We start from the raw sequence: 15,467 nt of genomic DNA, 5'->3' as shown, positions 1-15,467 counted from the left end.
AAAACGTGGGTTTCATTTCATTGAACAAAGAGAAAGGAAGAGAAAAAATAAATATAGAAAGAGAGGAAATTGACGAAATATGCTATGCATATGTTTTATTAAAAAACGACGTCGTCGGTGCTGATTACCCGAAAACAGAAACGAAAGGGGTAGAGTCTTTATAAAGGCCGTAGGAAAATCGCGCTTCGGACGCGACATGGTGTGAGAGAGTCATAACGCATTCTCTCGTGGTCTTCTCTCATCTCTCCCTCTCACTCTAACCCTAGACTTCTAGAGAGAGAAAGTCCCCGGCTTTCCACTTTTACCCCTACTCATCCCTTCCATTCCCGTCCCTGTCCCCCTCTACTTTCTTCCGCTGCTGATTTATCCATCTAACTCCTCTCCAAGACTTAGGTTTGGTCAAGGCCTTGTACGGTCCCCAATTTTCGCTTGTCTCTCTTTCTTTTAGGGATTTTTTTGGTCTTAGGGTTTTCTTTTAGGGCTAGGATTTCTCTGTGATCGTTGCGTTTTGGGGGGTATGGAGCCTCGGGTTGGTGGAAGGTTTCGACTTGGCCGGAAGATCGGTAGCGGATCGTTCGGAGAGATCTACCTAGGTTTTGTACTGTTACTTTTGGTGTCTTTTACTTTGCTTTTTTTTTTTTTAAAGAAAAAATTTCGGTCAATTTTCTTTTTTATTATTTTTGTGCTGTGATTTTCAGGTACCAATATTCAGACAAACGAGGAGGTTGCGATTAAGCTTGTGAGTTGAATTACATATTATTTTTTCTACGGCATTAGGAAATTGTTGGTTTTTCTTGGATATTTATGCTGTGTATGATCATCTTTTCCGTCATTGCTAGTTGATGATCATACTGTATAGTAATGAACTTTATTGGGACGAGTGTTGTATAAGTGGAAATTTGGGCTCATTTTAATCCATAATTGAGACTTTGGTGGCTCTTAAAATGTGTTTTTCTGGTGTGATCTTAAAGAGGACATTACAATCTAGGGCGTAATGTTCACAGTTGTAACTGAACTCAGTATCCTTTCTGGCCTTTAGATGTGGAGCTATCTACCTACCTTCTGCGTTGTGAGTGGTTGAAATTTGGTGATACTGGGAAATTATAATTTGAAAATGCAAAATATGATTTGTATGGTTCAGCTGAGTTTGGGGCATGTCGTTTGACTGTACGGGATGTCCCAAGTGGGGTAATGTGTATGATGATATGGCGTCAATTCCTGTTAGTTTGGTAGGCTTGAAAAGGTTCCACCTAATATGATGATTCTTGTGTCCTCTTGAGCTAGGACACTCTCTTGAACTTGTATCTGTGTGAAGATGTATACCCACAATAGAAGTAGATTTTGGAATGTCTACAACTCTTGGTGTTTGCTAGGTTACAGTGCCGAGGCTCTAGTAGATTTTTGAAGATGTATTCCCTATGCATTTTTATTTTTCTTTTCTTTAGTAAGTCTTTGTGTGATTGTAATGTTTCTCATTAACACAGACTGCTGTAGTCTGATCCTCTGAACCCTGTTGTGAGAATGAATGCCAGAATTCTGATTGGTATATTTAATCTTTCTTTGCATGTTTGGATGGGTTTGCTGATTCTTTTATTTTTAATAATATGCATTTCCACAATTTGCTGCTTGCTGAATTATGTTGTTGATAATCAATGTTTCAGTTGCTTAAATTTCATTATCCATGCTTCTTTCTCTCAGGAAAATGTCAAGACAAAACATCCACAATTGATGTATGAATCAAAGTTGTACAAAATACTACAGGGAGGAAGTAATGCCTTTACCACTATTCATGTTTCTTTTCAATATTTTGCATGGTCTATTACTTATCTTTCTGAATTGACCACTGTATACAACTTTGGCAGCTGGAATTCCAAATGTGAGATGGTTTGGCACTGAAGGAGACTACAACGTTCTTGTGATGGATTTACTGGGACCTAGTCTTGAGGATTTATTCAACTTTTGCAGTAGGAAATTGTCTCTGAAGACTGTTCTCATGCTTGCAGATCAAATGGTAGGATTATTTTCACAGATGCATACTCTTCTAGAATCTTTGCAGGTTGATAATCTTAATATTGGAATTTGTGTCAGATCAATCGAGTTGAGTTTGTCCATTCCAAATCATTTCTACACCGTGATATCAAACCAGACAACTTCCTAATGGGTTTGGGTCGGCGAGCAAATCAGGTACTTGGAACTTGCAATTAAATTGATTTTTTATTTTGATTTTGAGTTCTGTGCAACTCACTGTAATTTTGGTTTGGATTTTGCATTTTTATCTAAATGCATAAGTTTATCTCTTCTTTCGTGTAGATTTACGTCATTGACTTTGGTCTCGCTAAGAAGTATAGAGACACTTCAACTCATCAGCATATTCCTTATAGGTTGGTTATTTTAAATTCTTCAATATTCGATTTTGTCTTTGATGTATCGAGTATGAATTGGTTAAATAGTCCGCCCTAAATCCAAAATGCTGTCAGTTTTGTTCCTCTTGTCCCTATTTTTAATAGTAAAATGTGTTTCAAGATTTAAGGCCAAATTTTTATGTGGTTGCTCTTGATTGTGTCTGTTTGTTTTAAAATCTTGCTGCAATAGATACCTAGTTCACTGCTGGTTGATTCTCGTTGGTTTCAAGATAGTGGAGGGTTTACTCACATACTAATCTATAACACAAATTTTCTTTTAATTAAATAAAATATGTTGGGTGCAGGAACTGTCTTCAAATATCATCTGATTTCGTTGGGTCAAATTATGACTCTGGTCTATAGCAGGTTTCATCAGCCAGGCTGTTAATGATTATAGGAATATGGTGAATCATTTCAGTAATGTTAGTTTTTGACTAATAATACTTGATGTAGTTTTTTAGTAATGATACTTTTGGGGATTTGAGTAATTTTACTATCTATCGGTTTCCTTTGCCTGTTGCTAACCATCAAAACCTGGAGGATTGAGGGCTGGAGGGGTCGGTGTCTAAACCACAAACAAATGATTAAGGAAGAAAACCACCCAATCTTCTTTAAAAGCAATTTAATCTTTATATTGTGATCAATAGTGTCTTGCTTGGCCTTTTCTTTGGGGTACTGCCCAAGTTCAAGTGTTGTGACTTTCATATGTCTTGCTTAGCCTTTTATCTTAGGTGTTTCCTTGGAAAAAAAATGACATGCTGTTAATATCTATGAGTGATAATAGATATGAAGGGTGCAGTTTTCAAAAATAAAACTAATTTGATACTTGTATAACCGCAGAGAAAATAAGAATTTGACAGGCACTGCAAGATATGCAAGCATGAATACTCACCTTGGCATTGGTAAGCCTTCTCTCTCTCTCTCTCTCTCTCTCTCTCCACTTCCCTAACTTTTTCTCTCCCTCGCTCTCCCTTCATGTGATTCTGATCATGTTATTTTGTGTTGCACAGAACAAAGCCGCAGGGATGATTTAGAATCACTTGGATATGTGCTTATGTACTTTCTAAGAGGAAGGTGACTATTGTGCCTGCCAGTGTTGTATATATCTCTTTTTGCATATTCAATTATTTATGACCTTTTTTTTCTTCCTGTTTAGCCTTCCTTGGCAGGGCTTGAAAGCGGGAACGAAAAAGCAAAAGTATGAGAAGATCAGTGAAAAGAAAGTGTCAACTTCTATCGAGGTAAGCTGAAATCTAATGATAATGAATTCTTCGTTTATCTTTTATTTACAATGATATTTATTACAGTATGGAATATTCACTGCCTCTTTCTTAATTCTTTCTTAGGCCTTATGCCGTGGTTATCCTACAGAGTTTGCATCGTACTTCCATTACTGTAGGTCTCTGCGGTTTGATGATAAACCAGATTATGCGTATCTGAAGAGACTCTTTCGTGACCTTTTTATTCGGGAAGGTTTGAAATTCTTTTTTGATAGGTTACTCGAGGCTGCTCTACTGATGTTATAGTGTGTCACATTAACCACGTCTACTTATATGGTTTCCTTCTTGCTTCAGGCTTTCAGTTTGATTATGTCTTTGATTGGACCATCTTGAAATATCAGCAGTCACAGATTGCCACACCTCCTGCTCGTGCTCTTGTAAGTGATGTGACAACTTTTTTAGTGTTTTGTTAGTTCAACCATTTAGCTTACATTATTTACTATTTAATAGGGTGCTAGTGCTGGACCGAGCTCTGGCTTGCCTCCAGCTGTTGCAAATGCTGAAAGACAATCTGGTAATTCCGCCACTCTTTTCATTTTCTGCATAATAGGAATCCATTTACATGTCAAAACTCTGTTTAGTGTTTCCCTACTTACTTAGTTCAGTGTCCTGGAAAATGCAGTCACATGTACTTGTTTTGCTGCATAGAGCGGGTTACTTTATATGGCTATTATAAATCTACTCCCCTATTGTTATCTTTAAGTGTTTCTTATCATATTCAAGTCCAGTATTCATAATGTCTTTTTCTCTTCACGTAACCCAAATTTTAATTTTGTTGTATTTAACTTTTTGAAGGTGGTGAGGAAGGTAGACCTACAGGTTGGTCGTTGTCAGATCCCTCTCGTAGGAGAAACTCTGGGCCAATTGTAAATTCTGGAAACTTGTCTAGACAAAAAAGTCCTGCTGCAAATGATCCATCTCTATCTAAAGACGCAATGGTAAAGAATTTATTTTGTATTCTGATTCAAATGAGGTTTTATCCCCTTCGGTTATTTTTTACTGACCAGCTTGACAAGTACAGCATTGTGCAAGTTCATTACTATTTGGGTTTGTTGTACAGTCTTAGATTAATTTATTTCGTTCATTTTGTTTGGATTCATGCAGTTATCAAGTTCTAATTTCTTGCGGTCAAGTGGATCATCGAGGAGGGCTGCAGTCTCTAGCAGTCGTGATGCAGTGATCATTGGCAGTGAGTCTGATCTCTCTCGCCCTCAAACCTCAGATTTGAGCCCCGGAACACTAGGTAAAATTTCTAGTGGCCAAAGAAGTTCACCAGTTGTACCTTCAGAGAACAATCGTACATCTTCTGGAAGAAATATTTCAAACGTAAAGACCTTAGAGTCCACACTCAGGGGCATTGAGAGCCTGCACTTCAATAATGATGAGAGAGTACAGTATTAGTAGCGGCCTCTCCCAATTTATCGTCTACTGTAAATTTTTAAAAAACCTATACATTTGTCACGCGCTTGGGGTGGAATTTGGTTTAAGTGTATTATGTTTGAGGAAAGCTGCAACAATTCGGGGCCTGTCTCTCTCTAAGCAGTTTGCAATAAAGACGAGATACAGAAGTGGAAATTGGATGCCCAGAAAACCAACCCAGGTAAAACAAAGGCCTTTGTCAATAGAGTTCGAGTTGGGTTGCCCTGGTTTCACCTTCTTTTAATACCTTTGTTTAACTTCATATCTTATCATGCATGTTTGTGGTTTTCATCAAACATTACAATGTGTGGGTCAAATGCAGATAGACACTGTAAGTACACCAAATGCTTTGATTTTGTGATGCATATTGTCTATGATAATTGTAATCCTTCTTCCTTAGTTTATAAAATAGTTAAAGAACCTGATTAAGCCTACAAGTTGAGGTGGGTGCTACTTCTGTTGCCGTTATATTTTCACGCACAATGTTGACATATTTGGTTGCGTGACAGAAATACGTTCAGGAATTTATGGTATAAGATTGTTTGATTATTTTTGTTGTGTGTATCCTCTTCCCCTACCTGGATTATAAAAGATTTGAGCCATTCTCTCGCTTTCTTTTTTTATTTATTTTTATTTTTTTGGGTTTTTGGGTGAGTTGACTTGGGGAGAATTTTTGGTTTAGATACTACTTTTTATAAACATTGTGGATTTTGTTGATAAATTTTCAGTTTCCAATTTAGCCTTTTGGTAGCTGAGAATGGCAAGAATGAAACTTATATACATGAGATTGTCATCGTTTCAGGGATCTCCAAGATCAATCAATTTCAATTTTTGTTTTGTTTTGGTTTTTTGGTTTAGTTTTTGCAAAGTTACCGTGACAAAAAGAAACGCTGATGATCTGAGCCTTTATTTTCTGAGGGCCAAGGAACCCCAATCCTTGTGGAAGTCATAAATTTGATCCTTAATTCTCCTCATTGATTGTAACCCCCGTCTTCATTCAGATGCTACACAACAAAGTCATTCAGAATTAGGGATCATTAATAATCTGAAAATATGGCGTCTCCGGCCATTTTTTCCCTAAAGTGGGTTGAGAACAAAAGAATTATCTTGGCATGTGCAAGTATAACACCAACTTATTTTCCTTTTTTCAAAATATTAAATGTGAGATGGTTGTGAAAAGTATTGTTACTGTTATATTGGAATTGGTATGAGCATTAATTTAAATTTACGTAATCGGTATACAATTTGCCGGAGATTCATACCAGACTTTTGCAAATAGTTACACCTAATTTAAAGGTATTGTACTGTCCCAGAAAACGATACACGCTTATGGATAACGTGTGTGACTGAATGATGGCATTGGCAACAAAATTAAAATTAAGGTAACTAAATTTTTTATTTTTTGGTCTTTTTTATTTTTTATTTTTAAACAATAGAAATATAATTGATAAAAGTCGAAAAGTTTGAGTACAATAATCACACCCGCAACTAATCACTTAAAAACTCAAACAAAGAGTATTATATAATTAAAACTTCTTTTTTTTCCTTTGAACTTTTAAAAATAATAAAAAAAACTTACTTTAAAGACTCAAATGCCCTTACAACTGAAACCCACATGTAAAAAATGAGAGTATAGGCATGAATTTGCAGCATTTTCCACCGGCCCATTGTGTCAGTTCTGTTCTTTGATGAGCGGAGGAGCAAACCCTAAACCCCAAATTGGTGTCGGAAGTAATCAGTTCTTGGAACAGTTAATTGCTGGCGGTCGAAGCTGAGCATAGAGATCATTGGTCTTTGGTGAGTCCCTTCTCGTTCACTGAAAGTACTGCGCTTTTGTCTGATCTTTTCTGGGTCCACTGCAATTATGCTTGGTTCTAATTCTTGTCAAAGATTGCAATTACTGCTTCCAAGCTGTAGAAATGTTGGCGGTTCATTGACCCATTTGCATTTCCTTCAAAAAGAACCTATTTTTTTCAGCTCATATTCATCAAAATCATCATTAGTTTCTGGAAATGATAAGCTACAAGAAAAAGTATTCTCTTTTACAGTTTCATGCCTTATAAACTCATGTGGGTTGTCCCCAAAACTGGCTCTCTCTGCTTCCAAGAGTGTACAGTTTGATAACCGAGAAGGACCAGACTCAGTTCTTAATGTTCTAAGAAACCCTGGATTCTCTGATGACCACATCTCCCAACTTGTTAGGAAACGCCCAAAGCTGCTCTCAGCCAATGCTGAGAAGACCGTTGTGCCCAGTTTCTCAGTTCTGTTGGCCTTTCAGGCACTGGCCTTTTTCGGGTCCTCTATTCCAACCCAAATATAATATTGAAAAACAGCCTGGAGAGAACTATCATACCTTGTTATGATATTATCAAAAGTTTACTTCTTGTCGATGAAAAGGTTGCTCTTTTTCTTAGGAGCTCATATTGGGTGATGACGAGCAAACTAATCAATATGGTTCCCAATATTTCAGTTCTGAGAGCACTTGAAGTGCCACAAGCCTCAATTTCTTTGTGGGTGACCTGTCATCCTTTTGTAGTGTCCCTTGATACTTAGAAGTTCAAGGAAAATATCAAGAAGGTCACGGGTATGGGATTCGCCCCTTCATCTGCGACATTCATGAAAGCACTCCATGTGATTAGTCTGACGGATGCATTAACATGGGATCAAAAGATGGAAGTATATAAGAAGTGCGGTTGGACTGAAGATGATTTCTTGTTGGCGTTTAGAAAGAATCCCTTTTTTATGAGCTTATCATGTAAGAAGTTTTCGAGTAAAATGGATTTTCTTATGATGGGTTGGCAACCGGCAGATGTGGCTCGAAATCCAAGTGTTCTAACTTATAGTTTGGAGAAGTGGATCATACCTAGGTGTTCGGTTATTAGAGTTCTGCTGTTGAAGGGCTTGATCGTAAAGGGAGAATTTTCTGTAGGTACCATTATGATTCCCGAAAAGTACTTCTTGGATAGGTTTGTGATCAGATATCAAGAGCAAGTACCTGAATTACTGCACATCTTTCAAGGGAAAATCGGTATTGTGGAACACTCTGCTTTGGATTTTAGGAATGAAGTGGAGTGAACCAATTGTAAGACAAAGCTTGTTAGTTTTGTACTTAAATATATGATTAACTGGATGATAAGAACTACTTATTCATTGTAAGTTCTGCTGCCACAAAGAGTTAGATCTTGCTCTACTTCGAATATTACAATAGAATGTCTTTTTTTATGTTCTGTTTTGTAAATAATGATTCTCATACACCTATGCAGAACCATGTATTTTAAAAAAAAGTGATTTGGAAGGTATTAATTTCTAATGGCATTCTCATTATACTCTGAGATTCTATATTAGATAATTCCTTCTTTTATTTTTATTTTTCAAAATAAGGGCTTGATGAAAGGGAAACTTGCCCTTGTCAATTCTGGTGGTATCACCTGACAAGTGAGGCTAGATTCTTCACATATTTGTGTCTAATTTAGCTTCGAAGTTGGGCACCAGAGACTTTTCAGGTTTGACAACAAAAGAAATCCACCAACCAATCGATGGATAGGGTTCTTGGATTGTGTTTAAACATCTTTACTTTTTATATGGTTCTTGGTTTTTGCTTGTTTTCTTTGGTTTTGTTAGTTCCATGTGATTTCTCCCCAGTTTTCCATTTTGTTATGTTGGAATTCTTAACGTTGCAAAATTCACACTCAAGTACAAATTTAATACATTCTAAAAATTTCTCCAGCCTTTTTTCTGTTCTTTTCTTGTGGTTAACTAGAAATTAATGACAAGTAAAGCCCAATTTATCAAAGACGAGGATAATAAAACAGAGAGGGAGCTAACATAGGGACAAGTAATTCTCCTCGATGAGAAGTCTGCTCATTTTTTAAGCAACACCGAAAAAGATATTGATGGACAAAGTAATAGGCAATGTTGCTTCCAATATTTTAGTTCTCAGAGCACTTGGATTGGAGTGCCAGAATCCTCAATCTCCTTGTGGGTGACCTGTTATCCTGTTGTGATGTCCGACAAGGTCATGAGCATGGCGTTTCGGCCTTCATCTGCAGCGTTTATGAAAGCACCGCATGTGATGTCCATGATGGATGCATCAAAATGGGAAATTTTTTTTTATAGGAAGCGTGGTTGGACTGAAGATGATTTCTTGTTGGAATTTCGAAAGAATCCCTTGTTTATGAACTTATCGGAGATGAATTTTTCTAGTAAAATTGATTTTCTTATGAACGAAATAGCCTTCCAGATGTGGCTGGAAATTCAGGTGTTCTATCTCATGGTTTAGAGAAGTGGATCATACCTAGGTGGTTTTCTAGTGTTGAAAGGCTTAATAGTAAAGGAAGAATTTTCTTTCAACACCATACTGATGAAGAGTAAGAAGTTTTTCTTGGACAGGTTTTTGATCAACTATCAAGAGAAAGTACTGAATTGTTGAGCATCCTTCATGGGAAAATAGGTCTTGCAGAACTCGGATTAGAATTTGAGCATAGAGGTGGAGTGAGACGATTGTAAGATGAAGCTTGTTCAGTGTTTTTTATTCATTTGATGATTAAGAGGATCATAAGAACCCCTTGTTCATTGTAAGTTGTGCTCCCACAAACAGTCAAATCCTTCTCTACTTTGAACATTTTCTTTTACTTCGTTCTGTCTTGTAAAGATTGACTTTTAAATGACTATGCACACAAAGATGTACTTTTCAGGTGACATGTGAGAAGTTAATTTCTTATGGCAATTCATTATACCTTGAGGTTTCATATCCATATACGATACATTCAACCGTCTTTCTTCTGAGAGATGCATGCTTAAAGAAAGAGAGTTGTGTGGCACTGTAAATTGGTACTCAGATTGGATTCCAAACAATTTATATCTGCAATTTGAACTCCGTTTAACCCAACTCAAACTCCTAAGTGACAGAGCATGAAGTTCTTTATGCTAGTTTCTTCTTACAATTTCTGGGTATATCCTAAACACCTTTAAGGTCCAGATGCAATTAGATGCGATCAGAATGTGTCTTGAAGGTGTCCAGATGTTGTTTGAGTTGTGTCTACATGTGTTTTAGATGTATATGCTATGGTTCACTTTACAGTAGGATCAAGACGTGATCTGGATCACATCTAGAGCCACAACATATCACATCAGATTTGATAAATCTCATCAAAACATATACATATTTAGGCATATAAAAACTGTATACACTCTGTCAGGACACATTTGGATCACAGAATGACTGCATCTTAACAGCATCATGCCTTTTGGAACCCTCCATTCATAATCCAGACTCCAGATACCAAATCGAACGAAACTACCATCTGCATTCGCGCATTTCAGCATAAGCACCTCGATCAAACCATGAAAAGCTCAAAAAGAAATGCGAGAGAGGAGGGCAGTTACTCAACAGAGTGGCCTAAATGAAGGAAATCTCCACACAAAAATACTTCACTGGGTATTTTGATCTTTTTACAATGAAAAAGGATTTACCATTTTCAAAAACATACCTTCAATAACTTGAAGTCCAAGAACAACCATCACAGAAATCACAATCACACAGGCTTGGGAAAATGATTAAGGAGGTATATAAATTTGATTTCACAGACAAAGGTTTCTTGCTCAGCTAATAAAAGGATATAAGAAATTCTTGAACTATAATTAACAGAGATGAAGCATAAGTATATTGGATTCTTTTATGTAATTAATTTCTTTGGCAATCAAGACTCTTACACAGATGCATAGTTCACTTCACAAATGCACAGAACAAAAAACACTAATGAGCTGACTACAAACCCAAAAGATTTATTTATTTAAAATTTTCAATTTTCTTTTTCTTTTTCAAAGTACCAATCAATTATTTCCAGCCATAGACTACTTGGGTGTAGGTGTTCTTGATCCACCTAAAACTCTTCCTCAGAGACCCTTTCATCTTCTCCTCTGCAGTATAAACCTTATAGCCAGCAACCCTCTTCTTCCTTTGCAACTCTGGATCAGTTAAGCTCCAGCTCCTTGAGGTGGACCCCAAACTGCTCTTCCCTTTCTTGATCTTCACATCCTTAACCATCTGATGGTTTGGCTGAGAAACACAAGAACCTGCATAATTGGTACTGAAACTCCTTAGATCCTGCATGCTTGTTGGAGCTGCCTTGCCTCCATAGTAAACCTCCATCCTCCCATCTCTACATGACTTAGATCTGAAATCCTCCATGGGGTAAGGAAAAAAAAAAGAAGAAAAAAGAAAGAAGAAGAAGCAGAGCAGACAGGGGTTCGAAGGTTTCAATGCAAAGAACGGCAATAAGACAACGGGGAAGGAGGAGGCAAGGACTTTTCTTTTGTTGGGTTTGCTTTTCTTTGTTTGTGTGTGGAAGTGAAAATTAGTAAAAAATCTCTTTGTCTAAGTCATAAATGTATTTATTTATTCTAGTTTTGGAACAGTTCAAGGTCTTGTTTTTTTATTTAAGGTGTCAACAATCAATAACATGCAGTGCAACCATTCTTGTCTTCCCTAATTTGACATCATGCATACAAATATATCACTGTTTATTTCTTGAAAAATCATTATATTCTTTTATATTTGGCCACCATTATGATTTAATAAAGATTGTCAACAACTTTCATCAAATCCTGGTAGTAAGTAAATCTGAATCTTTTTTTAATTTTCGAAATTTAGATTTGATTCATCTTGTGTTGTAATTTGTATTGGATTAGAAGCTAGCTGCCAAGTTTGACTGGGTTTGTACACACGTGGAACAGCTAAAGTTGGATACAAAATTTGGTATCAAGAGAGAGAAAGAGATAGAGAGAGAGAGAGAGAAAGAGAGTTATAATAATGGCGTGCCTTGACTTTTCAAATTTTTTGTGGAACAAGCAGAATTTCATTAATAAAGGGATAAATATAAGAGATGTATAAGAAGAACAAGCTTCAAATGGAGGTTTTTGCATACAATAAATCTAGCAAGATAGTGAGTAAAAATTATTACAAAATTAAGCTCAGTTCACTCAAAGTTGACAGATAGCGGATCAAGAAAACTCTTTACAGCCCCACTGCTATAGAGAGTCTATGAAAACAATTAATTCTGTCTGAACATGAACCAGAAACACCAAAAGTGAAAAGACCTTACCGCTCAATATCCACTTGGCCAAAGAAAATCACAACACATCCCACATGATCTCACATAATTATTCTACCTCCACAACGAAAAGGATCTTTAAAAGCCAGTCCAAAAGGACTGGGGGAAAACAAAACCCAACACAAAACTGGGAAGAAGCAGACCCCAACAAAATTTGGGAGGAAAATCTCTCTACAACATGACAGAGGAGAGAGTCGCCCGGTTGACTTCGCAAATTTTGTGTTAAAATTTTAAACATATATAGAATAAGCAATCTCACATAATTATTATGCTGGAGCTCAAATTTAGTGTGTTAAACTGAAGTTAATTCTCCTCTTTCAAAGGTTAATAAGTATATAGTTTGTGGGAGCTTGAAAGTAGTCTCTGGCATTATTGGAAAAAGATAGCAACCACATCATGTCTTCCTGTAGCTACTACCTCTAGCAGATTATCAATTTGCTAATAAATAAGAATTAATTACTTTAATTATGTGAAAAATAAGTTGTCTTTGAGAAGGTTGAATTTGGTGTGAGTTTAAATTTGGCTAGACAACAAAAGTCAACATGATCATAACTGGTGGCCTAGCTTTTTTTTTAGTGAGATTTCAAGATTGTGGTGCTGGAGGGTTTGATCCTATCACATGCAAGAATATATATGGCTCATGATCCAAAATAATAAGTTTAAAAAATAAAAAAAGAGATTATCCAATAAGTATTTAAGTTAAGGATTAAATATATATTTCTAATCTCGACCGTTGGATTGCATTTAAGAGACTATCAACACATTTAATGAATGCAATTCAACTGCCGAGATTAAAAGTAAATAACCAATCCTTAACATAAAATACTTATTCGAGAATTAGGGAAAAATTTCCAAAACAGCAACCATATGAAACCAAGCTTTACATATAAACCAGTCCAAAACAGCACCTTCTTTCTGTAACAAAACCATTAATTGAAGTACAGTTGGATATTTTTGACACCACTAATTGAGTGAAAAACAAAATGCAAGAAGATAAAGTTTAAGATATAACTTGCAAAACAAGGATAAGAAACTCTGCCTCAAAGTTTCAAAAAGAAAAAGGGGAGGGATTGAAAACAAAATAAGCTGCTCAAAAGAGATGAGCAAAATCTGCAGGCAGCTCCTCAATGACCAATTTGTAAAACCTCTGAATGTCAAGCACCTTTCTCTCTTCATTCCTAATCATAAAGTTGATGACCACACTTTTACTTCCGAAACTTCCACTTCGTCCTATACGATGAAGATAGTTTTCTGGTTGATTTGGCAAATCATAATTGACTACAACACGTGCTTGCTGCACATCCATACATCGAGCCAAGTGATCTGTGGTGATAAGAACTGTGCAAGAGCCAGTGCGAAATTCGCGCAGAATTGTGTCGCGAGTGTTCAGGTCCGTGTCGACATGGATAGCAGAGACGGTGTGGTCAAGGCTTCTCATCCTGTCGGTAAGCCACTCCACCTTGTGAGTTGTATCAACAAAGATGACAGTTGGGTAGGTGGATAAGGAATCATGGAGCTCACAAACGGTGTCAAGCTTCCATTCTTCTTCCTCAACATTGACATAAAATTGCTTGATACCCTCAAGGGTGAGCTCATCATGCTCTACTATGATCCTCACAGGTTTGGTATTGGTCATAAACTTTCTTGTGACTTCAAGGACTTCAGGTGGCATTGTAGCAGAGAACACCCCAACCTGAACTGGTGATGGCAGAAGCTGGAAAATGTGAAGGATCTGCACCAAAACACCATGTCAAATAATAATCCAAACCCATAAAAAGTAGTGGGAGAAAGAAAAGACTAACAATCTTAATGCATAACAAGGGCTCTTGCATATATAATGTAGTGTGTTATGTTGTCGTTCTATCAATCTAGATCATACATTCAATGCGAAAACAACATAACATGTCACACTGTTTGGCAAAAGAAGTTCATGATAACTAACCTCATCATTGAAGCTCCCGGTAAGCATTTCACCAGCCTCATCCAATACAATCATATCTATGTGATCTGGGTAAAGGTTCTGGCTACTCAACATTTCAAATACACAATCAGGAGTGCCAACAACAACATGAACACCGGCGTGAAGAATGCGTTGACCCTCATGACGAGTTCTGCCACGGACACAAGCATAAACCCTCAGCCCAAGATAGTCGCCAAGTGCTAGCATAACTTTCTCAGTCTTCAGTGCCGAGGCCCTGGTAGGTGCCAAAACCAAAGCCTGGCACTCGACCAAATCAATATTAAGTTGCTCCAAAATTCCGCAGCAGAAAGTAGCTCTTTTTCCAGTTCCAGGCTGAGCTTGTTGAATCACATCCAGGCCTTCGCAGAAAGGAACAATGCCCCTTCGCTGACTTGCAGAAGGCTTCTCAAAACCTTCCAAACAAAACCAGAATCATACACTTGAAATATCAAGGCAAAAGGTAGAGATGAAGATAGTATTTTCTTTTCTGTTTTGAAAGAAAGTACTGGATAATGTTGCCTAATGGAAAAACAAAAAATTGGAAACTAAATTATAAAAAGTAAATTAACAAAAAGAAAATAAATGGATTCCTAGTTTTCTAGGATAAATCATGACAACTTCAAAAGGGAAAGCCATTGTATCATACAAAAAAGCAAAGCCCATGTAATCATAAATGCTTACCATAAGCAAAAATGCCTCTCAGAAGATTACATTGCAATCCCATGTACTCAAAATCACAGTAAACCTCATCGAATGTTGCGAAATCCTCTTGTTCTTCAAGAGCAAGACCGGCCATATCATCTGTAGACAGAAAACCATGAGGAATTCAATTCAACATTCAAATGGCTAAACATGATTTTCTATACAGTATAGTTTCAAACATAGAAGTATTGCAGTCCAACAAAAACACAGATACAGAAAGCTCCACAAAGAGACATACTAACTAGCATTGAAAATAAAAATAAACAAAAAATTAATCATCGGCTAATGGGTTGCTGAGACAACTGAGGAATTCTTAATTGTCATGTTCGAAATTGCTTACTAAGACGCCAAAAACAACTAAAACCCAAGAGTTTTAAAATTTACCATAGCTAATTAACCATCAACATCAACATGCAATTAATAAATGACTTTGCTAATTAGAACTAGAAGGTACTCTGTGCCCTACCCTGCTCATTATTCTCATGCTGGACTTGTTCCTTTTTCACTATCTCAGTCTGAGGTACCAGAGTCTCAGTCTCAGTCTCACTGACAAAACTCAAAAGGCTTGTGCCTCCACGCTTCTGGAGCATCC

At 36.8% G+C, this 15,467-nt stretch overlaps 4 protein-coding genes across 5 annotated transcripts; 2 read left to right on the top strand and 2 right to left on the bottom strand.

Moving 5' to 3' along the window:
• LOC18784485 (casein kinase 1-like protein 2) lies at window positions 127-5,654 on the top strand. 2 transcript variants are annotated; one of them, XR_002270674.1, is made up of 15 exons: window positions 184-593; window positions 699-739; window positions 1,699-1,768; window positions 1,863-2,011; window positions 2,089-2,184; window positions 2,311-2,381; window positions 3,243-3,304; window positions 3,413-3,476; window positions 3,559-3,643; window positions 3,749-3,875; window positions 3,977-4,059; window positions 4,133-4,196; window positions 4,478-4,620; window positions 4,787-5,282; window positions 5,424-5,654. XR_002270674.1 is itself a non-coding variant. In XM_007217161.2 (14 exons), exons 1-14 carry the CDS (start codon window positions 518-520, stop codon window positions 5,081-5,083), a joined length of 1,428 nt encoding a protein of 475 aa, XP_007217223.1. In that variant the 5' UTR covers window positions 127-517; the 3' UTR covers window positions 5,084-5,654. The 2 variants fall into 2 exon arrangements, 1 of the variants encoding a protein (XP_007217223.1); XM_007217161.2 differs by having other exon boundaries at window positions 127-593; window positions 4,787-5,654.
• On the top strand, window positions 6,862-8,425 carry LOC18781878. The gene is made up of 2 exons (XM_020559271.1): window positions 6,862-7,418; window positions 7,655-8,425. Exons 1-2 carry the CDS (start codon window positions 6,966-6,968, stop codon window positions 8,174-8,176), a joined length of 975 nt encoding a protein of 324 aa, XP_020414860.1. The 5' UTR covers window positions 6,862-6,965; the 3' UTR covers window positions 8,177-8,425.
• LOC18784395 lies at window positions 10,721-11,460 on the bottom strand. The gene has a single exon (XM_007215101.2). It carries the CDS (start codon window positions 11,289-11,291, stop codon window positions 10,938-10,940), a length of 354 nt encoding a protein of 117 aa, XP_007215163.1. The 5' UTR covers window positions 11,292-11,460; the 3' UTR covers window positions 10,721-10,937.
• On the bottom strand, window positions 13,255-15,467 carry LOC18782151 (eukaryotic initiation factor 4A-6). Its single transcript, XM_007217706.2, has 4 exons — window positions 15,342-15,467; window positions 14,855-14,974; window positions 14,156-14,586; window positions 13,255-13,945 (listed from the first exon to the last, which is right to left on the bottom strand). The coding sequence occupies exons 1-4, from the start codon at window positions 15,463-15,465 to the stop codon at window positions 13,304-13,306; spliced, it is 1,317 nt and encodes a 438-aa protein (XP_007217768.2). The 5' UTR covers window positions 15,466-15,467; the 3' UTR covers window positions 13,255-13,303.

Source organism: Prunus persica, chromosome G3 (assembly GCF_000346465.2).
Source record: "Prunus persica cultivar Lovell chromosome G3, Prunus_persica_NCBIv2, whole genome shotgun sequence".
Classification (NCBI taxonomy): Eukaryota; Viridiplantae; Streptophyta; class Magnoliopsida; order Rosales; family Rosaceae; genus Prunus; species Prunus persica.
This window is presented reverse-complemented; position numbering and strand designations above follow the sequence as displayed.